We start from the raw sequence: 23,926 nt of genomic DNA on the forward strand, positions 1-23,926 counted from the left end.
TTTTAGTTCCAGTGCCTTCCCTCTTTTATATTTCCCATTTATCCTGTTCATAGTTTACTTTGTATATATTTGTTTGTCAGTTGTCTCCTCCATTAAATTGTAAGCTCCTTGAGGGCAGGGACTGACTATCTTTTGCCTCTTTTTATATCCCCAGCTCTTAGCATAGTGCCTGGCAAATAGTAAGTGTTTATTGATTGATTAATTGAGAGAAAGCCTAGATGAATCACTTGTTAGAAAAGGGTTCATGCATGCTGTCTAAGTCTAATTCAGGAGTTTTTAACCCGGGATTCAGAGCCTTTAGGAGGGTCCATGAACTTGGTGTGGGGGGAAATGTTATATAAATATTTTCACTAACGTCTAAATAAAATTTATTATTTCCTTCAGTATTTAAAAACATTATTCTGAGAAGGGGTCCATAGGTCTCACTCAACTGCTAAAGGAGATGATGGGTGGTATATGATACAAAAAAAGGTTAAGAACCCTTGGCTTTGTGGTTGTGCTTTTGGGTCTACTAACTTTATTAATCAGGATTTTTTTTTAGCCTCTACAATTATGTCCTTATGTTATGTATTGGACCACATCGATATATATTAGACTTCTGAGACAAGCCCGTTTAATTCTTTCTCTGTACTCCAAATTAATCATGTGCCACTTCATAAAAATTTCCCAAGATATTAAAGAGATTATGCAAGTGAACTCTTACCTGGTGATATTAAGTAAGAATTCAGAATTGTTGATCTTAATCAGTAGTTAAGTGACACAGACCGTGGAGTGCTTGACCTGAAAGAGATTAAAGCTTGATCAGAAAGAGGTTAAAGTAGGAAAAAAATTTAAGGGAGAAAAAAGCCATTTATGTTGAAAGATCCACAGATAGGAAAGGAAGGAAGGAAAGAAGAGAGAGAAGGAGGAAGGATGGAAGAAATCACAGTAACCATGGAGTGAGTATAAAGATGTTAAAGAGACTTCATTTTAGGATTCTTAGCTACTTTGTTAGAATAAATTAAAAAGTTGGAGTGGAGGAAGTAAAAAGAACATTTGTAACCAAGAATATTTTTACTGTGTAAGCATTTGATGTCATCCCTCATATTGTATAATTGGAAGTGGAAAAAATCAGACAGACTTAGGAAAGCCAGAAGAACATTTGAAGAATGATTGCTTTTTTGGAGGGGAGGGATGGGGAAGGGTTAAGAGAAGAACTAAATACTGAGTCAAAGCAGAAGCTGAGAATGGAAAAGAATAATAATGAAGGAAGGATGATGTTATGGAGGGAGAGATTATGGTAGGTAGTGATGAGATTGATAGCTAATAATAGCATTGAAGATTTAGGTAGAGGATTTTTTAAAAGAGTGCTAAGTAAAAGACAATAAAAAGGTAGCCAGAGGACATGGAGAAAATAGATTGAGCAGCAGGTGATAACTGAAGAATAGAAAGGAAAGGATGGAAGATAGATATCTTGGCCAATTTAGTCTCATATACAATGTGTAAAACCTTGGACTTACTCCTACGATTGCAATTAAAAAAAAAAAACACCATAAAATAATCCCTCATCACCACCTTAATCTTTTCATGAAACATAATTAAAAATTTCTTTTTTTCTTAATTGTGACTGTTTTGAGTCAGAGTTTTTAGTATTGCCTCAAAAAGAGCCATGCTTGGGTAATTGTATGATGTTGCCATCTAGTGGATTATTGTTAATTTTATCCTTTCTATTCTGTGAGTCCAGTAAATCAGACTAAAATCTGTGACTGCTGTCTAGTGGGGCATGATTCTTATCAATGGGTGCAGAACATATCCTCTTTTCTGAAGATTACCAAGCAGCTTTATCTTACGTTAACACCAGGCAGTATGTCATAAGTGAAGATTGTGAAGGGTTTAGTCTTTAGTCTTTTCTGTTTGAAAATTCATGTGAATTCAAAAGGAGGCCAGTTCACTGACTCACGCATGAACTGCAGTGCTCTCAGAATGTCTTCAGAGACTGGGGGATACCTCTTTAACAGACTTAAGGGGTCAGTTACAGTGTTGCATCAAAATGTTCATGTCAGATGGGCACATTTTTGCTGACTAAATCATAGGACGTTGGGGTCCAGGTGTTTTGGATCCATACCTCACACAATTTATCTATAAATAGCAGTATTTCTGAACAGTAATCAGAGTGATGGAGAAAGAGAGACGAGGAGAAGGGAGTTCAGTTGTTTCAGTCACATCCTGTTCTTCGTGACCCCATTTGAGGTTTTCTTGGCAAAGGTACTGGAGTGGTTTGCCATTTCCTTCTCCAGCTCCTTTTACAGATGAGGAAACTGAGGCAAAGAGGGTTAAGTGATTTGCCCATGGTCACACCACTATCAGTGTCTGAGGCTAGATTTGAACTCAGGAAGATGAGTCTTCTTGACTCCCGGCCCTGCACTTTATGAACTATGGCGCCACCTACCTGCTGTCATTACTGGGAGGCAGCTCTCTAAGATTATGAGCTAGAATCGACTGTTGGAATAGGTATCAGCGGAAGATTTTTCTCTTCACTAGGAGCTCCTTACGTTGATGAAATCACAGGTCCTATGAAACAGGAACATAGTTTTAGATATGGAAGGGACCATAGAAGTCTTCTAGTCCAATCTCCTTCATTTTACAAGTGAAAAACAGGTTAAGTGACATGCCTAAAGTCACTAACAGCCAAAATTTTAATCTAGTGCCTATGAATGAAAATCCACAGCACCACACTGCCTCCATAACAATAGCAACAACAACCATAACATTAATAATAATAATGAAAAACATTGTGGTGTATTGGTACCACCAAGACTTGAGTTCAGGTCTCCCCCTGAAATGCATTTTCACTGAACTGTGTCACTTAACCTCTTACTACTCTAAACCGAAGGTGTCCAACAGACGTCCTGCAGCACACTGAGTGTGGCCTGGACCTGATTAAAATGTAATTGGAAAATATTTTTATCAAAATAAACAAAAAATGCGAAACATGGATAACATTACATTTCAAAGCTAAACCACACATAACACTTACTAGCTGTGTGACCCTGGGCAAGTCATTTAACCCCATTGCCTAGCCAAAAAAAAAAAAAAACAACAACAACAACAACAACAACAAAAAACCTAAACCAATGTGAGGCCTACAGGGAGATCTTTATGAATAGAATTGTGGCTGTTTCTGTCTGAGTTTGACAGCATTGCTTGAGGGGACTAAGGCTATATTTCAGAGAAGGTACTGACCTGCATTGGTGGAAGGCCTTTCCTCATACCAATGAAATCACAGGTCTGACCAATGATAAAGGCATTTTTGTTCGTAGCCATCATCTGATATTGTTAACAGAATGTAGGTAAGTGACTCCTATAAAGTAATACACGATTTTTAGAAGTCCTGTTATTTAATCTACCCTTCAGTGAAACAACCTTTTAACTTTGCTTGGATTTATTTATTTTTCACACTTTCTCTCTCTTTCTTTTTTTAATCCTCAGTAGTGCCTGTTCAAAAGTAAAGCAGACCATCTACAGCAATGTGCAACCTTCCAACTCCAACTTATTGTGGGACCCCGAGTTCATGTTGGATTTTATTGAGAATCCCTCTGCTCATAATGTCAACTATTCCATGCTGGGCAAGATACTCAGCGACAATGCGGCTAACCGCTATAGCTTTGTGTGCAATGCACTCATGAATGTATGTATGGGGCATCAGGACGCAGAGAGGTAAGATGCTTTGTCTTGCCCTTCGCCCCTCTTTTTCTAGATAGTGAAGGTGCTAAAAAGATATGAAGAAAGCCTAATGATTATTTAGCCCTTCACATATTTCTTTTGTCCTGCTTCATTCTATTTGATGTCCTGTAATTTTTTCCCTAAAATGGCATCACCTCCCTAGACTGAGAAATGTTCTCTGGTCTATACCATTACTGGTAGTTCAAAGCAAACACGTATAACAAATATGCAACAAAGCATATATAATAATATAAGCATATGTAATATTAATATATTATATATAATTATATATAATATAAGCAATAAGCACAGGTTGAAGCAAACATAACAAATATAAATTTATAAATTGATGAGCATAGATTTTACAATTGTAGAAGCAGATATAACAAAGGTAAAATTTACAAATTTATAAGCAAAGATTTTATAAATGTAGAAACAGACATAAATTTTAAGTGTTTGCTGGATTTTGATCACATTTGAACTAAGGAATTACTTTGTTATTGGCTTTTCTTAATTTTATGTTGTTTCTTTAAAACTCTACGTGAAAATATAAACTGAGCTGTATATTTTATTATTAGACTACTCTATTTCAATCAAGTCAATAAGAATTTATTGCACTTCTACTATGCACCAAGCCCTGGGCTTTCCTCGGTACTTTTCGTACTGTTGTTGGATGCCGTCCTCCTTGTCGTTGTAAATTAACATTGTTGGGCAGTCGAAATAATTTAAGTCTTTATGTCTGGCTCTGATTTGGGGTTACACTGTTTGACAAATGCTACAGAATCCATTGAAATCATCTGATGTTGGGTAACTGGAAAGCTCAGTGACAGCGGTTTAATTGTAGCTGATGTGGCCGCTGCAGTGGTGAGCATGAGACCAGCTCAATACTCTTAACCTGAAGGCGCATTGAAGAGGCGGGAGACAGCAAAATGGCAGAAGCTCCGTTTATTAAGTGCTAGTAGCTTTCTTTTATAGCCCTGGTAACACCTGATCAAAGCATGATGTCCACGTGATAGCCAATCACCAAATCTGCTGGACACTTGCCGCCCTCGTGTCAGGGGTATGAGTAGGACTTTTCTCCCAATGAGAGGAGAGCCAAACCAACCGTGGGAGCTGCGTGTCAGCAAAGGAGAGGTCTTGTGAGACTTCCTTGTTTTTGCCACACAACAGGTTGTGACTCTCAGCTTCTGCTAAGAGAAGCTAGAACTCCCATGAGAAAATTACCCTAACAGTAGCCACTGAGACACTTTACAGATTGAGGGAAAAGGATCTTTTATCTTAAGAGTAAACAATTCAAATTTCGTGACTTGATCAATTGTTACAAGATTTTTTACATTTTATTGGTAAGTACCATTTTTAACCCTAAGAAATTTGATGTCTGGAGTCAAGGTTTAATCTTTCAGCCTGCCACATAATGAGACTTGATTGTCCATTAAACGTATGTGTCAACGAATGCTTTCCCTTTGTGTGAACGTACTGTCTACTTTGTGTTTTCTTTCTCCTAGAATCAATGACATTGCCAACTTATGTGCTGAGCTGACGGCTTGCTGTACTGTGCTCAGCTCAGAATGGTTAGGCGTCCTCAAGGCCCTTTGCTGCTCTTCCAATCACGTGTGGGGTTTCAACGATCTACTTTGCAGTGTAGATGTGAGTTTTCTATTTCATTTTTAATTTTTTTATTTTAATTTTAATTTTTATTATTTTATTTATTTAATTTTTCATTTTTTAGCAACATTTAGTTATTTTTCTAATCAGCCCTTAACTGCACTACTGCAAAAATTGTATCTCAGTTGAATCATAAATTAAAAGATAAAGATCTGGTTTAAGTCATAAACCACAGGTCCATTGGACAGAATAGGGTATTCAGAGTTAAAAAATCTTGAGTTTGAATCCTTCCGCAGTTACTAGCAGTGTGACCCTGGGTGCGTAAGTTATCCTCTCTGTGCCTTAGTTTCTTCATCCAAAAAATGAAGATAATAATAGCACGTCCTTACATAGTGTTGATATAAGGATCAAATAAGATATCATGTGAAGCCTTTTACTTTATCAAATATGCAGGTTTTCCATTTATATTCATTAAAATCAGTGAATGTTTTTTAAGTGTTTGCTATGTGTCAGGCACTATGCTAAGCAGTAGGGATACAAAAAGAGGCAAAAGACAGTCCCTGCCCACAAGGAGCTCACAATCTAATGGGAGAGACAACAAGCGAACAAATTAATATAGACATGCTCCATACAGGACAAAAAGGAAATAATTAAAATAGGGAAAGCACTAGGATAAAAAACAGTTGGTTGTACCCTTGTCTACTATTACTTAGGCATAGAAACTCCTTTATCAGTGTCTTTTCCCCCGTTTCTGCACAATACTTTAGGTTACTCAGAATGTGGAACATAAATGCATAAACCACTTTAATGACATGAACACAATTTTTAGATCAAATAAAATCTGAATATTAAGGAATTGTATGTGGGAGACTATATTCTATAAAAACTAATTCTGTATCCAAATTAAACTAGCTTCCCTTATTATTATGATTAGCAATAACAACAATAATGATAAAAATAATAGCTAACATTTTTATAGTAGAGCCAGGCATGATGGCTCACATCTACTGGAAAGGCTGACATTAACGGGTCATTTGAACTCAGAGTTCAGAGCTGCAGTGGGCTAAGCTGACTGGGTGTCCTCACCAAGTCTGACATCAATATAGTGAGCACTGGGGAGTGGTGGGCCACCAGGCTGCCTAAGGAGGGTTGAACCAGCCCAGGTCAGAAACAAAGCAGGTTATGCCTCCCATGCTGATCATTACAGGAACTGAGTTTATAAGTGACTGTTAGAAGTCCAACCTGGACAAAATAGGGAGACCTAAAAACAAAACGAAGCATTAATATAGGGCTTTAAGGTTTGTGAAGCACTGTACATCTGTAGTCTTACTTGAGGGAATGTATTGCCTCAGTACGACCTTTTTCTTTTGGATTCCTTTGTAACACATTGATATTTTCTGCCTGTACTATGTAGTACTGGGTTATATGTTTTTGTGTAGCTTATTTTCACGTCTTCAAGGACTGGACCTTTCTCCTCGTTCTACTTGTTGATTTGTGAAACAATTATATATTCACTTTATCTCTGCCTCCATCATATTCTTATAAACTGTAGCCAAACCTCCTACCATTTTTCACCATTCAAGGAAGGAAAACTTAAATTTTTATATATATATATATATGTATATATAATATATAATTTTTATATATAATATATAATTTTAATATGTATGTATATATTATATATGTATACATAATATATAATTTTTACATATATAATGTATATGTTATATTAGAGAGAGAGGGTGAGTGAGTATAAAAGCCTTCCTTTCCCTTCATAATTTCAGCAAACTTGTGTGGCTCTTTTATGTTTCTTTTGAGGTGTCTGTTGGTCACTAACCTTTATTTTATGTCTATATTCATGATAAAATATTATTCTTTAATTCTGTGGATCTCTCGGATTCTTTTTTTTATTGGTTAAGTATCCTGTAGTATTAAATCTTGTGAAAGACTCTCTGCAGATTCCCCCTTTATTTCTTTGTATATTTGTCTTTGTAGCAACGACCTGAAGCTCAGTTGCCTGGCGTTTACAAAGTGCTTAATAAACCCTCATTGAATTGAACTGAATTGAATTGTGGTGGTATCATATTGATTAACCAGTATCCTCTTCTTCCATGTGACTCAAAAATTGGTCAGAGGACAAAACATACTCCCCCTTTCTAAATTCCATTAAGAAGTCTTTAGGGAGGTACAAGAACAGCGTGTAATAATCATTTAAAATATAATGTCAAATTAGTGGCTTAGTGTGATAATTGCAGCAAGATAGTGCCAATTAGCCAGTATCTCTTTGATAATAATCTTACATGTGACTAAACAGGTGGGAAAACATGCTAATATTCTCTCCTGTTTTGTTTTGCTTCGTTTCTTTAAAGGTCAGTGACCTCTCCTTCCATGATTCACTGGCCACCTTCATTGCGATTCTGATAGCCCGGCAATGTTTTTCCCTGGAGGATGTTGTCCAGCATGTAGCACTTCCTTCGCTGCTAGCGGCAGGTAGGAAAATCGTGACGGAAAAACTTTTTATGTCTCTGTTCTTAGCTTCTAGCATATTTGCTGACAGGTAGAAGATGGCGTCAAGATTCAAGGGGTGGTTTCGAATTTTGGGGGGTTTTTGTAAACCATAGACCTTATTCAAGATGTACTAGGAATTTTTGTCTCCAGGGCAAATTTGTTTACAAAAGTGATGGATGGTACAGTGGGCAATCTACCCCGTTCCTAGAGTGGGCAGCCCTTGACTTTGTACAATACTTTACACTGTCCAAATCCTGAAGACTGATGGAGAGTTCTATCAGCGGGGAAGGCAAGCCCCCGTGAAAAGGCTGCCATAGTGATACGACCCTGGAGATGTTCTCCTTAGCCTGGTTTAGAAAGAAAAGGAACTTTATGCCATACATTGTGGACACTGAGGAGACAGCATCCCTCTCCTTTGCAACATTTTAGCAGCCTGGGACAAAACCCCAGTCACCTGGCCTTCACCTCAACTAAGACAAATCTAATAATATACTCATCATCAGGGTATAAATAGAATTGACTTCTACTTAAAGTAAAGACTTTTTGGTAACCGGTTTTTGAATGAAAAAAACAAATGTTAAATCCATAATTTGAGGAATATCAAGTGTTTCAAAATTTTTCTATCAGGGGTTCAAAACCCAGAGTCAATGAACTTTTTGTTTTAATATTTTGATATGACTGGTTTCCTTTGTTATCCTGTGCATTTTATGTTATGAATTTAGATCAATATTATTCCAAGGAAGTGTCCATAGGTTTTCCCAGACTGTCAAGAATCCATGCCACACAAAAAGTTAAGAACCCCTGTTTTAGATGAATGTTTACTTGGGGCCATTTAAATGAGGATCTAAATTTAAAAAAAAAATGTTTTTTAAATATATGCTAGAAGCTTCATACTGAAGTCTTTTTTTTTTTCCTTTAGCTTGTGGAGATCCAGATGCTGAGCCTGGAGCACGAATGACGTGCCGACTACTCCTTCATCTCTTCCGAACCCCGCAGGTCTGTTTGTTACCTCAAGCGACAGGTAAGTCGGCAGCTGAAAATCACCTGTTGAACTCTTTCATTTTGGTATCAAGCTCCAGAAATTGCCCAGTAGACGTCTAGGCTTACTCTTTCCTTCTGGTATTTTGATGGGCTTGTTCAAGGGTTGAGGAAGTAGTGAGATAACTGATATAGAACTTGAGAACATCTTTCACTAAAGTAATAACCAGGATGTATTGAGAAATGCTAATGAGAAACTAATGAACAATAAAAATACCTTGACTCCTGGTAAAGTACTGTTGGTGGGCGGTATGCTGCCATACAATAGTGTATTTTTTTTTTCTTTTTTGGTCATGGAATAAGACTCTAGCAACGCTCATGTTCATTTTTCTTTCTGGTAAGGGAAAATCACCAGAATGAGACTTCTTGAGGGCAGAAAAGCATAAGTGGGTTGGAATTCTCTTCCCAGTGCATTTTTAAGTTTTTTATTTTTTGTAAGTATTTAAATAAGTAGGTTTTTTTATTTTATTATTTATTTTTTAATTTTTTTCAGTATTTAAATAAGTAAGTTTTAAGTATTTATTTATAAGCTATAGTGTATTCAGGACCTGCAAGTGTGACAGTTTTATGGTAGATGGGGCAAGGACTCACCCATTTATATTCCACAGTTAAGAAGCAAATTAGTAATCAATGCTGAAAGACTTCGATTCCAAGTAATGGTAATGTTTCCTGATCACCTCATGAATTGACGCATGGCCATAACTCTGAAGGCTTGCTAATGTCAGGTTCTCCAGACTGTCTGTTGAAGTGACTTGCATACTCTATAGTGTTACAATGTATTGTTAACTGTATGGAGATAATATTGTTGATGCTGTCCGTGGTTCACTGTCCCCTCCTAGGGAAGCCTTTCCCTGGAATACGTTCTTCTTGTGATCGTCACCTTTTAGCTGCTGCTCATAACAGCATAGAAGTGGGAGCGGTCTTTGCTGTCTTAAAAGCGATTCTCATGCTTGGTAAGATCATTCAAAGACTACGCTTTTTGGTTAAATGCCCAAACTGCGGAAGGATTGTTGTCCGCCTGGACCTTGTTTGCACAAAAGATTGAAAGCTGTTTGTGCTCTTGTGGAAGCCATGTGCTCGTTGTGGGACGCTGGTGGCTGGCTGCCCGTGGCTGGTTTTCCTGACCAGTCCAAAGAAGAAGTGATTGCTCACAGTGGCTCCCATTGGAAACCTAATCTTTTTTTGTGGCATTTTTAATTGCAGGATGTTGCATCCAGAGATGTAAACTGAATCTTCAGACAATTGTTGTTGTTTCTGTGTTTGTAATGTTGGCAAAAGAGTCACTCTAGATGAATAGCTTATGTGCCAGAGGGTGAAGACAATATCAATCTTTGCTTTTGGCAGACTGCTTGGCACCGAGGGTTTAAATTTCAGCCAGATTAGAGCCCTGAGCTGGAAGGCAGGAATCCTGGGTTACAGTATTGGTATTCCTTTTCTATCTGAACAAGTGGCCCTGGGCAAGTTAACCTCCTAGGTTTCAGTTTGTCCATGAGTAAAGTCATGGTAGTGGAAATAGGAGGAGGAGGAGGAAGAGGAGGAGTTATGTCCCAAGATTAGAGCTGAATCATTGGAATGCTTTAAGCTTTAATTATATGAGGCCTATAATATTTCTCAGTGCCCTTAGAGACAGTCAGAATGTGCTAGTATTGCTTTTTTTCCATCTAAGGTATAATGCCCAGAGATGATTTTATATTGTTAACCTCAGATGTGCCAGATAAGTCAGGGTTGTTGGGCAAGCTTTCTTCCCTTCACTTCATTCTACCCAAGAGCAGCATTTAAGTCATCTGGTAGCTGGCCTAGATAGACCAGGACTTCTTAAAGAAATTTTTTTGTGTGTTACGGAGTTCTTTGGCAGTGTGGTAAAGCCTTATGGGCCCCTTCTCAAAATTCCAATGCATATAATAAAATACATAGGATTACAAAGGAAACTGATTATATCGAAATACAATTATCAAATAAAAATGAAGTTCACAGAGCCCAGGTTAAGAATCTTTGCCATAGCCTAAGACCTTGTGCGTTTTAGCCAACATGAGTAAGCTAACCGTGTTGCAGATTTTGAACAGAAACTTCCCAAAGTTTTTCCTATTGAGTCTTGGCTTATTGGTGTCAGAGTGGGTGTGTTCCCAAACCGTGTCATCCTCGATTCCCCACTCAGCCCACATATCCATGTACAGGCTAGATTTTATCATTTCTAAATCTAAAACATTTCTCCTGTCTGCACTCTTCTCCACAAAGTCACCCTAGCTCAGGATCCATCATGTCTGGCCTGGACATTAGGAGAGATGATATCCCTTCTAATTTGCCTTTATGCCTTCAGTCTGTCTTCTCTCCAATATGTCTACCGAAGTGATACTCCTAAAACATGGGTCCGATAATGCCACAGCGCTTCTCACTAACTCCAGTGGTTCTCTGTGACCAAATAAAAATTCCTCTGTTTGCATGGAATGACCTTCACCATTTTTCTACAGCCTTACCTTTCCAGGACTATTGTGCATTATTTCCTTTCATGTACACTACTGTCCAGCAAAGATGACTTTCTTGCTCTTCCTCATATGCTATCAACCCATTCCATACCTTTGCACAGGCTGAGAATCTCTAGTTTCCTTTAAAACTCAATTCAAATGTCATTTCCCAACATGAGACCTGACCATACCCCACCTCCACCATTAATTAACTTCCACCTATTTTGTATATACCTACATGCGTGTATTTTGTCTTTGTATCCTCATCAGCCTGGCATTGGTGCTTAATAAATGCTTATTCATTGATTCATTAGTTTATGTATCATCCCCATAAGCATTAGGTATACCCTGTAGAGTATGTCTAACTATATGCTGGCATACACTCCCTCCTCACTTTAGTTTCTGAGAATCTCTGGCTTCTTCCACAGCTCAGCTCATGTACCATATCTTTTGATGAGAGGTCTTTCTTTGCTCCCTTAAGCAGTGCTCTTTTCCCCTTCCCCAAGCAATGAGAGAGAGAAAAAGAGAAACTTAATGGTTTAAATGTTATACCCTCCCCCAGTAAACCGTAATCTCTTAATGAGCGTAAGTTATATTCTGATTTGTCATTTGTACCCTTAGCAACTAGCATCATCATGCCCTACATGTGGTGGGTGGTTGATAAATTCTTGATTGATTTGGAGAGCACAGGACATAGGGTCTATGTGAGCTCTTTGGAGTTACTATAAAACTATTGTGCCCTCCCAAATTCCACACCCCTACTTTAAGCTTTTAACAAGTAATTACGTATCAAGTCAAACTGATTTACCAATGATTTCCAAGGGTCATTACTCTCTGGCTACTTGTGATTGGCTGGAGAATTTTTGTCATCCTAGTCAGGGTTTGCCTTTGCTCAGAAATGGTAACTTTCAAAAACTTCCTCAGCCTAGTAGCTGATGCTGGTAGATTATCTTGCAGCTCTTCCCAGGTGAATAATAAAGTAAAATTAAAAAACCCAGCCTTGCAAGGCCCAGCAGCCATTGTGGCATCCTTGTTACTGATTCAAACAAATGACTTCCTTGGCAAGTATGGCTGATCCAATTCTGTAATGGCCAAAAAAAGCTTTCCAATTTCCAGCTCTTCAGAGTTTGTGTCAGCATTTAAGCAGTGCTGGCCAAAAGTATTCATTCTTTCTCTTCCTTTCCACCAAGAAAATGGTAAGATTGCTCCGAGGAGCTTCTTTTGACCCCTTCTGATTTGTCTAGTGATTGGCCAAGAGAAAAGTGAATGAATTGCCTTGGGTATTCAATGAGTGCTCTTCCTGACAGGGCTTCCTTAGTATGCCTTGCCCCTTTCCATCCCCAGGGAAATAGATCTCTCTTGTCAAGAAGTTCATAGTAAGGTGGGCTAAGGGCGCCACCAGTCAAAACTTTTCTCTTGATCCATGGAGAGAAAATAAATGACTTTAAGAGGGAAGAAATGGAAAAGGGACATCTAGAAAGGTGAGTAACCCATTTTCTCCTTGTTTATAAGTCAAATGAATTCTACACATATTCAGATTTAAAATAATGGGGACAAGTGAACATGCTATAATTTTTGTGTGACTGTTGTTAGCAGAACCTGGAATGTATTTCTTTTTTTTTTTTTTTTAAAGTTCTGGGGATGGAACTTGAACATATATATCAAACAAAATCAGGGGCCATTCTCAAAAGCAAAATTTTTTTTCCCATTTCTGTTAGCAAATAAAATCAGAGTTCTCTCATTCTTTGTTAGAGCAATTTTCTATAGCTTCATAACTTGTTAGATCCTCTGAGATTTGTGATTTCTAACTACTTAAAGAGAGAAATGTTCACTTTTAGACTGTTTGGCACTATATTTAACTGGACCATTTCTGTGTTTCTGCTTCATAGGAGATGCCGAAATTGGTAGCAACAGTAATGCCAACACCTTAAAAAGTGAGGACTTCACAATGAGGGGCTTACTAGACGACATGAATGATGACGATATTTGGAATGCCTCACAGTCCATGAAGCCATGTGGAAAAGCGGTTTCCATAGAAACCGCCAGCTTGAGCGAATACGCTCGCTATGTCCTACGAACAATCTGCCAGCAGGTACTTTTCCAGATTCCATTGCCTAGAGTGGAATACTCAAGAGGCCCTTGTAAGAGAGAGCAATTCATTGTGAAAGGAAGTTCCCTGTGTGGCTCTGATGCTTGTTCAATGTGGCTGTGCATTTTTTCCCAATGTTTTTCCTCGATGACATTATCCTGATGTCGTGAATCTAGCAATAATTCCTCCGAACCTTGGGTGCATTTAACTCCTGACATTTATGACCTCTGGCTGTCTAAGGCACACACATCAGCCCACAGCCATAAGACAACTGGCATTCTTACAAGTCTTAATAATATAATTAGGGGATAATTCTAGGAGTCAGCCAATCAATAAGAAATTTTTTTTAAATTTTATGTATTTATTTTATTTGGAGAGGCAATTGGGGTTACGTGACTTGCCCAGGGTCACACAGCAAGAAAGTATCAAGTGTCTGAGGCTGGATTTGAACTCGGGTCTTCCTGACTTCAGGGCTGGTGCTCTATCTACTCATTAAGCATTTATTAAGCACCTACTATGTGCCAGGCACTCTGCTAAGGGCTGAGAATACAAAGAAAGGCAAAAGACCATCCCTGCCCTTAAGAAGCTTACAGTCTTGGGAGCCATGAGACAGGGATTCAGATCCCAGCTCCAACAACTTACTAGCTGTGTAACCATGGGCAAGTCTCCTTATCTGCAAAAAAAGGGGGATGATCTCTACTTCATAGAGTTGTTGGAGGGAAAGCATTTGGGGAAGACAACAAACAAAGAAATATGTACAGTTTAAGGTCCCATGTAGGACCTTGAAGATGTCTTTCAGTCCCCTGTTTTGGAAGGGGAAGAGATATAAAGTCATTATATTTTTTTAATATTGCTACTTTTTTAGGTTAACTTTTTTTTCTATATTCCCACTTATTAGTGGAATTTAAAGGAAAAATAAAAGGCCAGCCTTTAGTACTACCTCTGAAAGAACCATACCTATATACCTGTCAAATACTTACGTGAAAGATTTATAGCCAGGAGAAGCAATGGGAGAATAACGGAAACACTCCCACCAGGACGTGGAGTCGAGAAGATTTGAGTTTAAATCTCACCTTGTGTACGTCCTAATTATGTTATTTTTGGTCAGTCACTTAACCACCCTGTGCCTCAATTTCTTCCGCTTTAAATGAAGAGGTTACACTTTTTGTTCTTGGAGGATTCTTTGGTCCTAAATCTGTGACCCGTGGGCCATCTTCAGCTCCATTGGTGAGTTGCATTCCCAGACTGAGCTGTTGACCTGCCAGCCAATAAGTCCTCACTCACTCACTCACTCTGCTTATAAATAATTACCTCTTATCCCCTTATTACGTTCTTTCCAGGAATGGGTTGGAGAACATTGTCTGAAAGAGCCTGAGAGATTGTGTACGGACAAGGACCTTATATTGGACCCTGTTCTTTCACACAAGCAAGCGCAGAAATTGCTGCAGCTGATCTGTTATCCTCATGGCATTAAAGAATGTACAGAAGGTGATGATGTTCAAAGACAGCATATTAAGCGCATCCTTCAGGTAAATATGTGCATTTTTTCAAACTTTGCCAGTGACATATGTGACTATCCTTAGACATATTTTTCCTTGTTATAAAATAACACCCAGAAGTTCCTTCCTCGTCTTTTTTTTTTTCTTTCCAAATGGTGAGCCCAGTCTTGATTTAGGTCAGCCAGAGTGTCTCTATCTTTAAATCCCCATTTTAACATAGAGATATTCTGTTTAATTCAAACACAAATACTGTCAAGCTCATTAACTTACCAAGGGTGCTAGCTGACATTTTAAGAATCTGTTTATACTTTGACAACTTTCTAGCCATCATCCTAGCCTATCCTTTCTCTCAGGCTCTCACTTAGGCCTCCTGCCTTCACAACTGGGCGGAAACCTTGAGATTCTTTCAGACTGAATCTACAAGCATTTATTAAGTATTTACTGTATGCTAGGCACAAGAAATATTGTCTCAAAGATAAAAAAGATAAATCCCTACTTTCACAGAGGTTATTTTCTACTACACAAACTAAGAAATGTAAAGTAATAATTATGATAATGATAACTATCATTTACATAACTCTTTAAAGTTTGCAAAGCACGTTACAAATGTTATCTCACTTTGTCCTCAAAACAATCCTGCGAGATAGGTGCTGTTATTATCTTCATTTTACAAATGAGGATGCTCAGGCAAGCAGAGGTTAAGTGCCTTGCCCAGAGTCACATAGCTAGTAGGTTTTTTGGGTTGCATTTGAACTCAGGTCTTCCTGATTCCAGGTCCACTGAACCTCCCCCCCCCCCCCCCCCCCCCCCCCCAGCCACCTCTGTGACTCTCCTGGCATAGTAATAATACCTTATATTTTATCATATAGCTTGTAGCAGCATAGGTTTGACTTTCTAACTTCAAAGAGGTTCCATATTTATTCTTTGATACACATCAGGCAGAGTCTTGAAGGTGTGCTATGTGGAATACTTGCTAAGAGAGTCAGAGGATATAATGTGGATGTTTACCAAGACCAGTGCAACTTCCATGGCTGTAGACTCATTCAGCTTCCCATGATGGAGCAATAATAAAAATGACAATGATGATGACAACAACAGTGATGGTGATAGGCCTCATTTATACTATGCTCTCTGGTTTCCAAAATGCTTTCCCTACACCAACTCCATGAACTAGAGATCATCGCCCTTTTTTTTTTTTTTTTTTTTTTTTTTTTTTTTGCAGATGAGGAGACTTGCCCATGGTCACACAGCTAGTAAGTTTTTGGAACTGGGATTTGAATCTCTGTCTCATGGCTCCCAAATCTTGGCCTCTTCCTGTTGTATAAAATAGGCTCTTGCCATAGAATTTCAGAATTCTATGACTTGGATATTCTTAAGAACATCCTTAAGAACACTGTTCTTAGAACAGTGGTTCTCAGCCTGAAATCTCTGAATTTGCTTTTTGAAAATACTTTGATAGCTATATTTCAGTATAAGTAATTTCCTTTGTAATCTCATATATTTCATTTCATGCATTTAAAATTATTCTGAGCAGAATCCTATAGGATCCACCAAAGTGCCACATGGGGCCATGACACCAAAAAGGTTAAGAAACTCTGATCTCGATACTTTCTTTCATATTGACATCAGTCCATTAAAACAGCCCACCATGAGGCCCAATCACTAAGCCAGTTTCCCATCCATCTATGGCAAACTATGTGGAATAATTAAGTCCATATTTCTCCTTGTTATGTGGGATAGATACCTATAAGGAACTTTCAAATATTTTGCTAGATCTAGACTCGAATCCAGCTTTTCACCATTTGCCAAACACACTATATTTTGTCTTCTTCGTACTTTGTTATGGAATATCAGTTTCCCACCATCCCTACTTCTTGAAATTCCTATCTATCCTTCAAAGACCAAGCAGCATCGATGTTTTCTCCTCCATGAAGCCTTCACTGAGTTCCATCAAAATTAGAATCATAGGCTTCTTTTTTTTTTTTTTTTAACAAGGCAAGTGGGGTTAAGTGACACAGGTTGTGTGACACAGGGTCACACAGCTAGTAAGTCTCAAGTATCTGAGGTAGGATTTGAACTCCTGACTCCAGGGCCAGTGCTCCATCTACTAGGCTTTTAGAACTGGAAGAGACCTTAGAGCTACTTTAGACCTAGTTTCTTTTTTCACAGATGAGAAAATTGAAGCCCAGAAAAATTAATCATATTCTCCTCTAGTGTCTCATAGAAATTCATATACATATACATACACATGTATATGTAAATGTATATGTGTGTGTGTGTGTACACACACACACACACGCACAGAATACCTACATTTCTTTTATGGCATTTCATGAATTCTGTGTTGTATTTTTTTTATTTATATACAACCTCATCACCCCTATCAAAATGGACACTATTTGAGGGTAGGAATTGTGGTGTATGTCTATACATCTTTATGTCTTGGAGTGCCTTGCATAAAGTGGGCTCCCGGGAAATTAAGTTGAATGAAATTGTTTGTACTCATCATAGAAAATATTGGGGATATCTGAAGAGTGAAAATGAGCACTTTGTCATTTGGGACTATATTTGTTCTGGTGCCTAACACCATTCTGAAATACAGGACTGCCAACATTGCCATGTTTCATTCACTTTTCTACAGATTTAGCCTGTTCTTATTAGAAAGGACACATGGCTTTTTTGAAGCTTGAAGTTCCTGAAACTTCAAGGAAGTTCCTGGAAGTTAAATGCCTCCAGAGCAGTGCTAACTTACAGCCTTGCCAGTTTTGATCTGCTGAGTTTTCTGGGTTCACACTTTTCTGTGAAAGTCTTATTAACATCCATTCAGCTTCAACAAAGAGTTATTAAGCACCTGCTATGTACATCAATGCTAATTTAGAATATAGTTAATAGATATTTTAAGTGAATTTTTACACTCTATTAGAAACTATCTGAACGATATTAATAAAATTAAGCACCTACTATGTTCCAAGCACTGTGCTAAGCACGTTACAAATATTATCTCATTTCATCCTAACAATAACAATAACAATATTAATAGCTAACATTTGTATGGCTCCAACTCTGTGCCAGTCGCTGTGTTAAGTGCTTTATATAATCATTATTATTTCAAAATGCCATGTCATTTTTTCATTTAAAACCATTTAAAAAACTTTATAAAGTCCTTGACATCCTGGTTCATTTCTACCTTCCAAATTTTCTTATGTTTTCCTCCTCTCTGCTACCCTGCAATCTAGCTATACTGACTTATTTACCATTCCTCCTATACGACACCCACCATTTCCCATCTCCCTACCTTTGCACTGGCTGTCCCTCATGCCTGACATTCTTTGCTTCCTCACCTCTGACTCTCAGAATCCCTGACTTCCTTCAAGACTCCACTCAAGGTCCCCTTTCAATGGGTGACTTTTCTCAGTTCCTCCAGAGCCTTCCCTCTCTGCTAAGGTTGCCTTCTGTCCACTTAGTATATATCTTTTATGTATGTAATTCTTTATATGTTGTTTCTTCCATTTGAATTTAAACTGATTAAGAGAAAGGAGTGTTTTGTTTGGCCTTTCTTTGTATCCCTCTCATATAGTACAATGCCCAGTACATAGTTAAGTGATTGATTATTAATCACTGTATTTCCCCTGAAGCAAGATAGTGTTGATTTGTGTGACCACAATCTTTCCACCATTGACAGAAAGGAAGACAGTAGGTGAATTGCAGATAACACTGATCTTGGAGTCAGGAGTCCTCATTCTAACCCTGGTCTTGCCACTTCCTTTCCATGTAAACTCTGGGCCTCAGTTTCTTCATCTGTAAAATTAGGAGGATTTGACTAAGGGATATTAAGGTTCCTTTTAGCTCCAAGTCTATGATCAAGAAACATCTCTGTGACTTTGGGCAAGTCTCCTCGCTGAGTTTATGTTTCATTTTTAGCAAAATGCAAGTTATTTCCACTCAACTCAACTCAAAATGAATTTGAAAGGATCAGATGAAAACAACATATGTGTAAACACTTTGGAAACCAAGTCCTGTACAAAAATGTGGTATTATTATGATTATTCCTAAGGTATTAACTAAAATCCATGTTGATAATCATAGGCTCTTGCTGATCAGTAGACTGACCTACCTTGTTTTTTTTCCCTTATGATAATGCTAGAATTTTTATCTAAGTAACATATTGGGGGGGGTGACCTGGGGGGAGGGGAGGGATTTCCTTTATTCCTGAATTCCTAGCTTAGGCAACTTCAAATAGTCATTGAGGTGGCCCAGACTGACTTCTTAGAGCAATCCCACCTCTCTACATCTGTCATTTGGTGCATAAACAAAACAAACTTTAATAATCCCCTTCACTAGAATGTGAGCTCCTTGAGGGCAGGGACTATATTTTGGCTCTCTTTGTATGTCAGCCTCTAAATCTGTGTTTGTTGACTGATTGACTGATTTTAATATTCACTTAAGCAAAGCATTAATCACAAAGGCAAAGTGTTTACAGTAAAGCCACCTAAACTATTCCAAAACCTGGGAAAAGCACCTTTTAGTTATCCCTTTCTCGTCACCATTTGGAGATAATAGAGCTCCCATTAATCAGAAATAAAAAATACACAGTCAGGACTGCAATCTTATGTCCCTAAAGCTACTATAGACCTCAAAAGGACTCTTGTATCAAATGGCACCTGCCTAAAAAGGGTAGTCTTGTTTTCTGTGTTTTAATATCTTATTAATAGTTATCAGACTTTCACTAGATGAGATATGATTTGACTTAAAACAGATAAGTTGTTTAAAAATGTCAGTAAAATAAAGACAGGACAGGTTCTAGAATATTTTAAGATAGATAGATAGAAAGATGTAGATACACACCTATTATACATGGAAAAGGGAATACCTTGATCTAAATGATTACTTAGCAGGGCTTTGGAGTGATAGGATCAGGGTTCAGAACCTGCTTCTGCCTCTTTCTGTGTGACAGACCACTCACTTAACCTCTCTGAGCCTCAGTTTCCTTATTTGTAAAACAAAGCGATCCTATCTAGATAGTCTCCTGTTTAAAACAAAAATCAGCAACAGTAGTATTACTTTGTGAAATGTTTATTATGTATATTAATTCCATAAATTTTACTCAGAATCTAGACCAATGGACTCTCAGACAGTCCTGGCTGGAACTCCAATTAATGATCAAACAATGCATGAAGGAGCCTGTGAGTATTGCTTTGTTTTTTGACCTTTATTTTCATTCTAATGATTTCCCGTCAAGTACGACGTGTTCGGGTTTGGTCTTGGATTCAGTTAAACCTGCCGTGAGTGTGCTAGCTTACTTATGTTTTACTGTAGGGTTCTGGGTCTGTGGCTGAAATGAACTGCTTGTTGGATAATATTGCAAAGACGACAATAGAGGTGTTTCAGCAATCCGCTGATTTAAACAATAACTCTTCTAACTCTGGTATAGGCCTCTTCAACCCAAATGCTATTGGAAATGGCGACACAAGTAACACAAGGCAGAATGGTAAAAAGACATTCCTAAGGTATTTTTCCGTGCCTTTTTTTTCTACGATGTGTAACAAATCTGATTGTTGTAATCAAATCAATTGTAGCTAAGAGAAAACCACCTTGTCCCGCAGGAAAAGGAACTGGAAGAAGAATTAATGACTTGGGAAATAAAGTGGCTAATTATATTTACCTAACAAGTGGTTGCTTAGGCGAACTGGTAGATAATATTTTAGGGATTTACATATGAACTCAAAATATAGGAATTCTGGTGCCTTGGATCCACAGCTTAAAAACCAATATTAACTAAGTCCCTTGGGCTCCTTGACTGAATACCAAATGCTACTGGTATTCCCATAGCTTGCAGTTATATAGCCCCACAGGACATTATAAGATTTTAATGACTGAATCACTCAAGGGAAAAAAAAAATCTTATTTTGTAGTTTTTTAAGGCAGTGCATTTATTCTATTCTAATTCTTTGAAAATTCATTATCTGTATTAAAATATAAAATGAAAGCATAATGGAAGAGATGATAGCAGTGGAGGCCACAGGACCTGAGTTCACATCAGACATTTAACCCGCACTGTGACGTAGTAGGAAATCACCTAACCTCAGTGAGTCTCTCACAGTCTTTTTAGGGCCTATCAATCAAGACCTAGGTCAGGGGTGGAGAACCTGTGGCCACATGTGGCCCTCTAGGTCCTCAAGTGTGCCTTTGACTGAATACTGTGAAGTTTGGATTCAGTCAAAGGGCTGCATTTGAGGACCTACCTAGAAGGCCATATGTGCCTCAAGGCCACAGGTTTCCCACCCCTGACCCACATGGACTATAGTCTGCTTTAATGGAGAGAGCTTCCAGGAAAGGAGTTTCCCAATCTGATGAAATCCAGGTTTTAAATAGATATGCATGTGTACTCTCTTTTAAACTGACTAGTTGACTGAATTAGCTGACTGTTGGGGCAGAGAATTTATTCTGCTGAAGAAAGAAAATTTGAAAATCTCAGCTTCTGAAAAAAATCATGGAGGTGTGGGATAAAACAAAATACTCCCAAATCTTTTTTTATTCAAAAGAAATTTTTTTCCTCATATATTCTAAAACATTTTGTGGGTTCTACCAGCTAGTTACTGTCATCTCTGACATTTGTTTTCCATCAGAGTGGATAGGTTGAACTCGAATGTTTGCTTGGCAAGATTCAATTTAATTCAACAAACATTGGGCACCCACTATGTGCAAAGGACTGCCCAGAATGTACAAAGACAGAGAGGAAGGCTCTTTGTTCATATCATGATGTGGCTTAGGCAACTTGACTGGGGCTCTAGCTTTATGCGTCCGTTATGAGAGTAGCAGAGGAAAGGAGGGTGACCTTTGGAATGTGGTGATTTACAATTTTCTTATGGTTTTTAGTTCTTCTGAACGCAGGGGTGTGTGGCTGGTGGCACCCCTCATTGCAAAGCTGCCCACTTCCGTTCAGGGCAGGGTGCTAAAAGCTGCTGGGGAAGAACTGGAGAAAGGACAGCACTTGGGATCATCCTCAAAGAAGGAAAGAGATCGACAAAAGCAAAAAAGGTAAGACTGCATAGAATGCTTCTTTCCATCAGAATTCCAAATCCTTGACACACAGACAGCAAGCAGCCTAGCCTCCAACAGAGGGTGATTGGAAGGAAAAGGTTTACTGGAATATTTCTGTGCTGACCCAGCTCCTCCGAGCCAAACATCTCAATGCAAGGGGCAGGCACAGAAAACGATGGAAAATTCTGAGCTGCTAAAGTCCAGTGGATCATCAGGAATCCTTGTAACTGTTGAATCATAGTTCAACTACACAATGGCTCAAAGTGCCTTCAGCCTTATACTTCCCAGTATTGTTCTCAGTTCCTCTTTTTCTTCAAAATAAGATGATTTAAAGCAATTAGATTTGCAAAATGATACTATGACTGAGAAATGAAGATTCCTAATACTAAAGTCAAGAGAGAATTCCATCCAATACCCAAAAGCAGACAGAAGACCATAGGGTCATATATTTGGGAGCTGGAAAGAACCTTTGAAAGCCCTCTTATTATTCCAGTGGAGGAAACTGAGGCCCAGTTTAAGTGACTTGCCCTTTGTCACACAGCTAGTGTCTGTGGCAGGGTTTGAACCCAGGTCCACCTGGCTCTAATCGAAGCACTCTCCGTTATATCATTTAACTGCTGCTACATTTACTGTGTATCCATGGACAAGTCGCTTTCCTGTAAAATGAGATCTATATATACTGTCGACTTCAAGGAGCTGAGGTCAATAAAGTACTTGGTAAACCTGAAAGTGCTATATAAATGTGAGTTGTTATTATTACCACCAAAAAAAATCCAGACGCTGATTTCACAGTTGGAAGAAATTTTATGACCACTCCCTGCCCCTACTGTGCCAACATTTTCTATACTGTTTTTCACATTATTTTGCCTGAAAAAAAGACAGTTGATATTTTCCCCCTCATTAGTGTAACTGTACTCCCAACCCTACCCCAAGCTTGTGTCAATGGACTCTCTAAGAATTTTTTTTTTAGTTTGTGATTCAATTGTAATTGAATATAACTTGGTTTGTAATTCAATGCAACAAATATTCATTGAATGCCAATTATGGAATTCCTCCAGCGGTGTAAAATCTATGTGCAAATTTGAGTTTTTAGTGTGTTTTTCTATGGAGAGAGTGTTTTCTCACAACAAACCTGAGGTAGGTAGTGTGAAGATTATTATGACAGATTTATAGATGAAGAAATTGCAGCCCAGAACAGTTCAATGACTGGCCCATAGTTGAGACCTAGACTTGTGTATTCTGAATCCAAACTTAGAATTTTACACTGTGATGCTGCCTCTTCCTATTATACAGGCTAGCACATTTGGAAGGGGTGGGCCTGCGTTTCAATCCCAGCCTTGCCATTTTCTATATGTGATATTGGGCCAGGTATTTCTCTCTCTGCATCACAGTTTCCTTATCTGTAAAATGGGATAGTCACACTAGGTGGTGGCTCCTAAAGTCCCTCCCAGCTCTAAATCAATGATCCTTTGATCTCTGTGTGAACCATCCTTTGGACAAGATGAAATGTTGCACAGATGTTTAAACTTTGGTCTTATTTTAGGAATGAAATGAGCAGAATGAACTAGTAATGTGTTATGCAGGCCTTCAGAAGAATATCCTTGTGAAGAGACACTGGTTAGTTTCATAGTTTTGCAAATAGACTAGACCCTTAAATTTAAATTTTGTCACTACTGGATTAATGCTCTCCAAGGTCCTTTCTGTGCCTAAAATATGATATTCTCTCAGTTTTAATCTGAAAAGCCCTGGATTCATCCATAATGTTTTGAATGTGGATTTTTCAATTCTGTTTATTGAAGTCACATGCTAATTTCCCACTTACCCTACCCTTCTCCCCATTAGGAAACCAATGAGTCTTTTATGCTCTGCCATCTCTGGACATATTAAACTTCTGAAAATATTGTACTGCTTCTAAAATTTTATTACTAAAGATGTGATTTATATAAATTCCATCTGAGTTCCTTCTTCTCTTTTCTTTTTAA

At 38.2% G+C, this 23,926-nt stretch overlaps 2 protein-coding genes across 4 annotated transcripts in view; one reads left to right on the top strand and one right to left on the bottom strand.

The window, feature by feature from the left end:
- MED12L (mediator complex subunit 12 like) overlaps positions 1 to 23,926 on the top strand; it is a 385,357-nt gene that overhangs the window by 311,668 nt on the left and 49,763 nt on the right. Inside the window, exons 20-29 of the mRNA XM_027875724.1 lie at positions 3,469 to 3,696; positions 5,208 to 5,349; positions 7,677 to 7,797; positions 8,735 to 8,836; positions 9,693 to 9,806; positions 13,205 to 13,407; positions 14,745 to 14,933; positions 20,012 to 20,086; positions 20,220 to 20,410; positions 21,780 to 21,941. Of these exons, the coding sequence (XP_027731525.1) occupies positions 3,469 to 3,696; positions 5,208 to 5,349; positions 7,677 to 7,797; positions 8,735 to 8,836; positions 9,693 to 9,806; positions 13,205 to 13,407; positions 14,745 to 14,933; positions 20,012 to 20,086; positions 20,220 to 20,410; positions 21,780 to 21,941 (1,527 nt within the window). The remainder of the gene's footprint in view (positions 1 to 3,468; positions 3,697 to 5,207; positions 5,350 to 7,676; positions 7,798 to 8,734; positions 8,837 to 9,692; positions 9,807 to 13,204; positions 13,408 to 14,744; positions 14,934 to 20,011; positions 20,087 to 20,219; positions 20,411 to 21,779; positions 21,942 to 23,926) is intronic.
- Positions 1 to 23,926, bottom strand: part of P2RY12 (purinergic receptor P2Y12) — a 58,657-nt gene that overhangs the window by 29,221 nt on the left and 5,510 nt on the right. For all 3 annotated transcript variants that reach the window (XM_027875727.1, XM_027875728.1, XM_027875726.1), the window contains exons 2-3: positions 2,429 to 2,550; positions 704 to 780 (exon numbers count right to left, since the gene is read on the bottom strand). The gene's annotated coding sequence lies outside the window, so the exon portion shown is untranslated. The remainder of the gene's footprint in view (positions 1 to 703; positions 781 to 2,428; positions 2,551 to 23,926) is intronic.

This window comes from Vombatus ursinus, unplaced genomic scaffold (genome assembly GCF_900497805.2).
Source record: "Vombatus ursinus unplaced genomic scaffold, bare-nosed wombat genome assembly UNPS02014810.1, whole genome shotgun sequence".
NCBI classification, from domain to species: Eukaryota; Metazoa; Chordata; class Mammalia; order Diprotodontia; family Vombatidae; genus Vombatus; species Vombatus ursinus.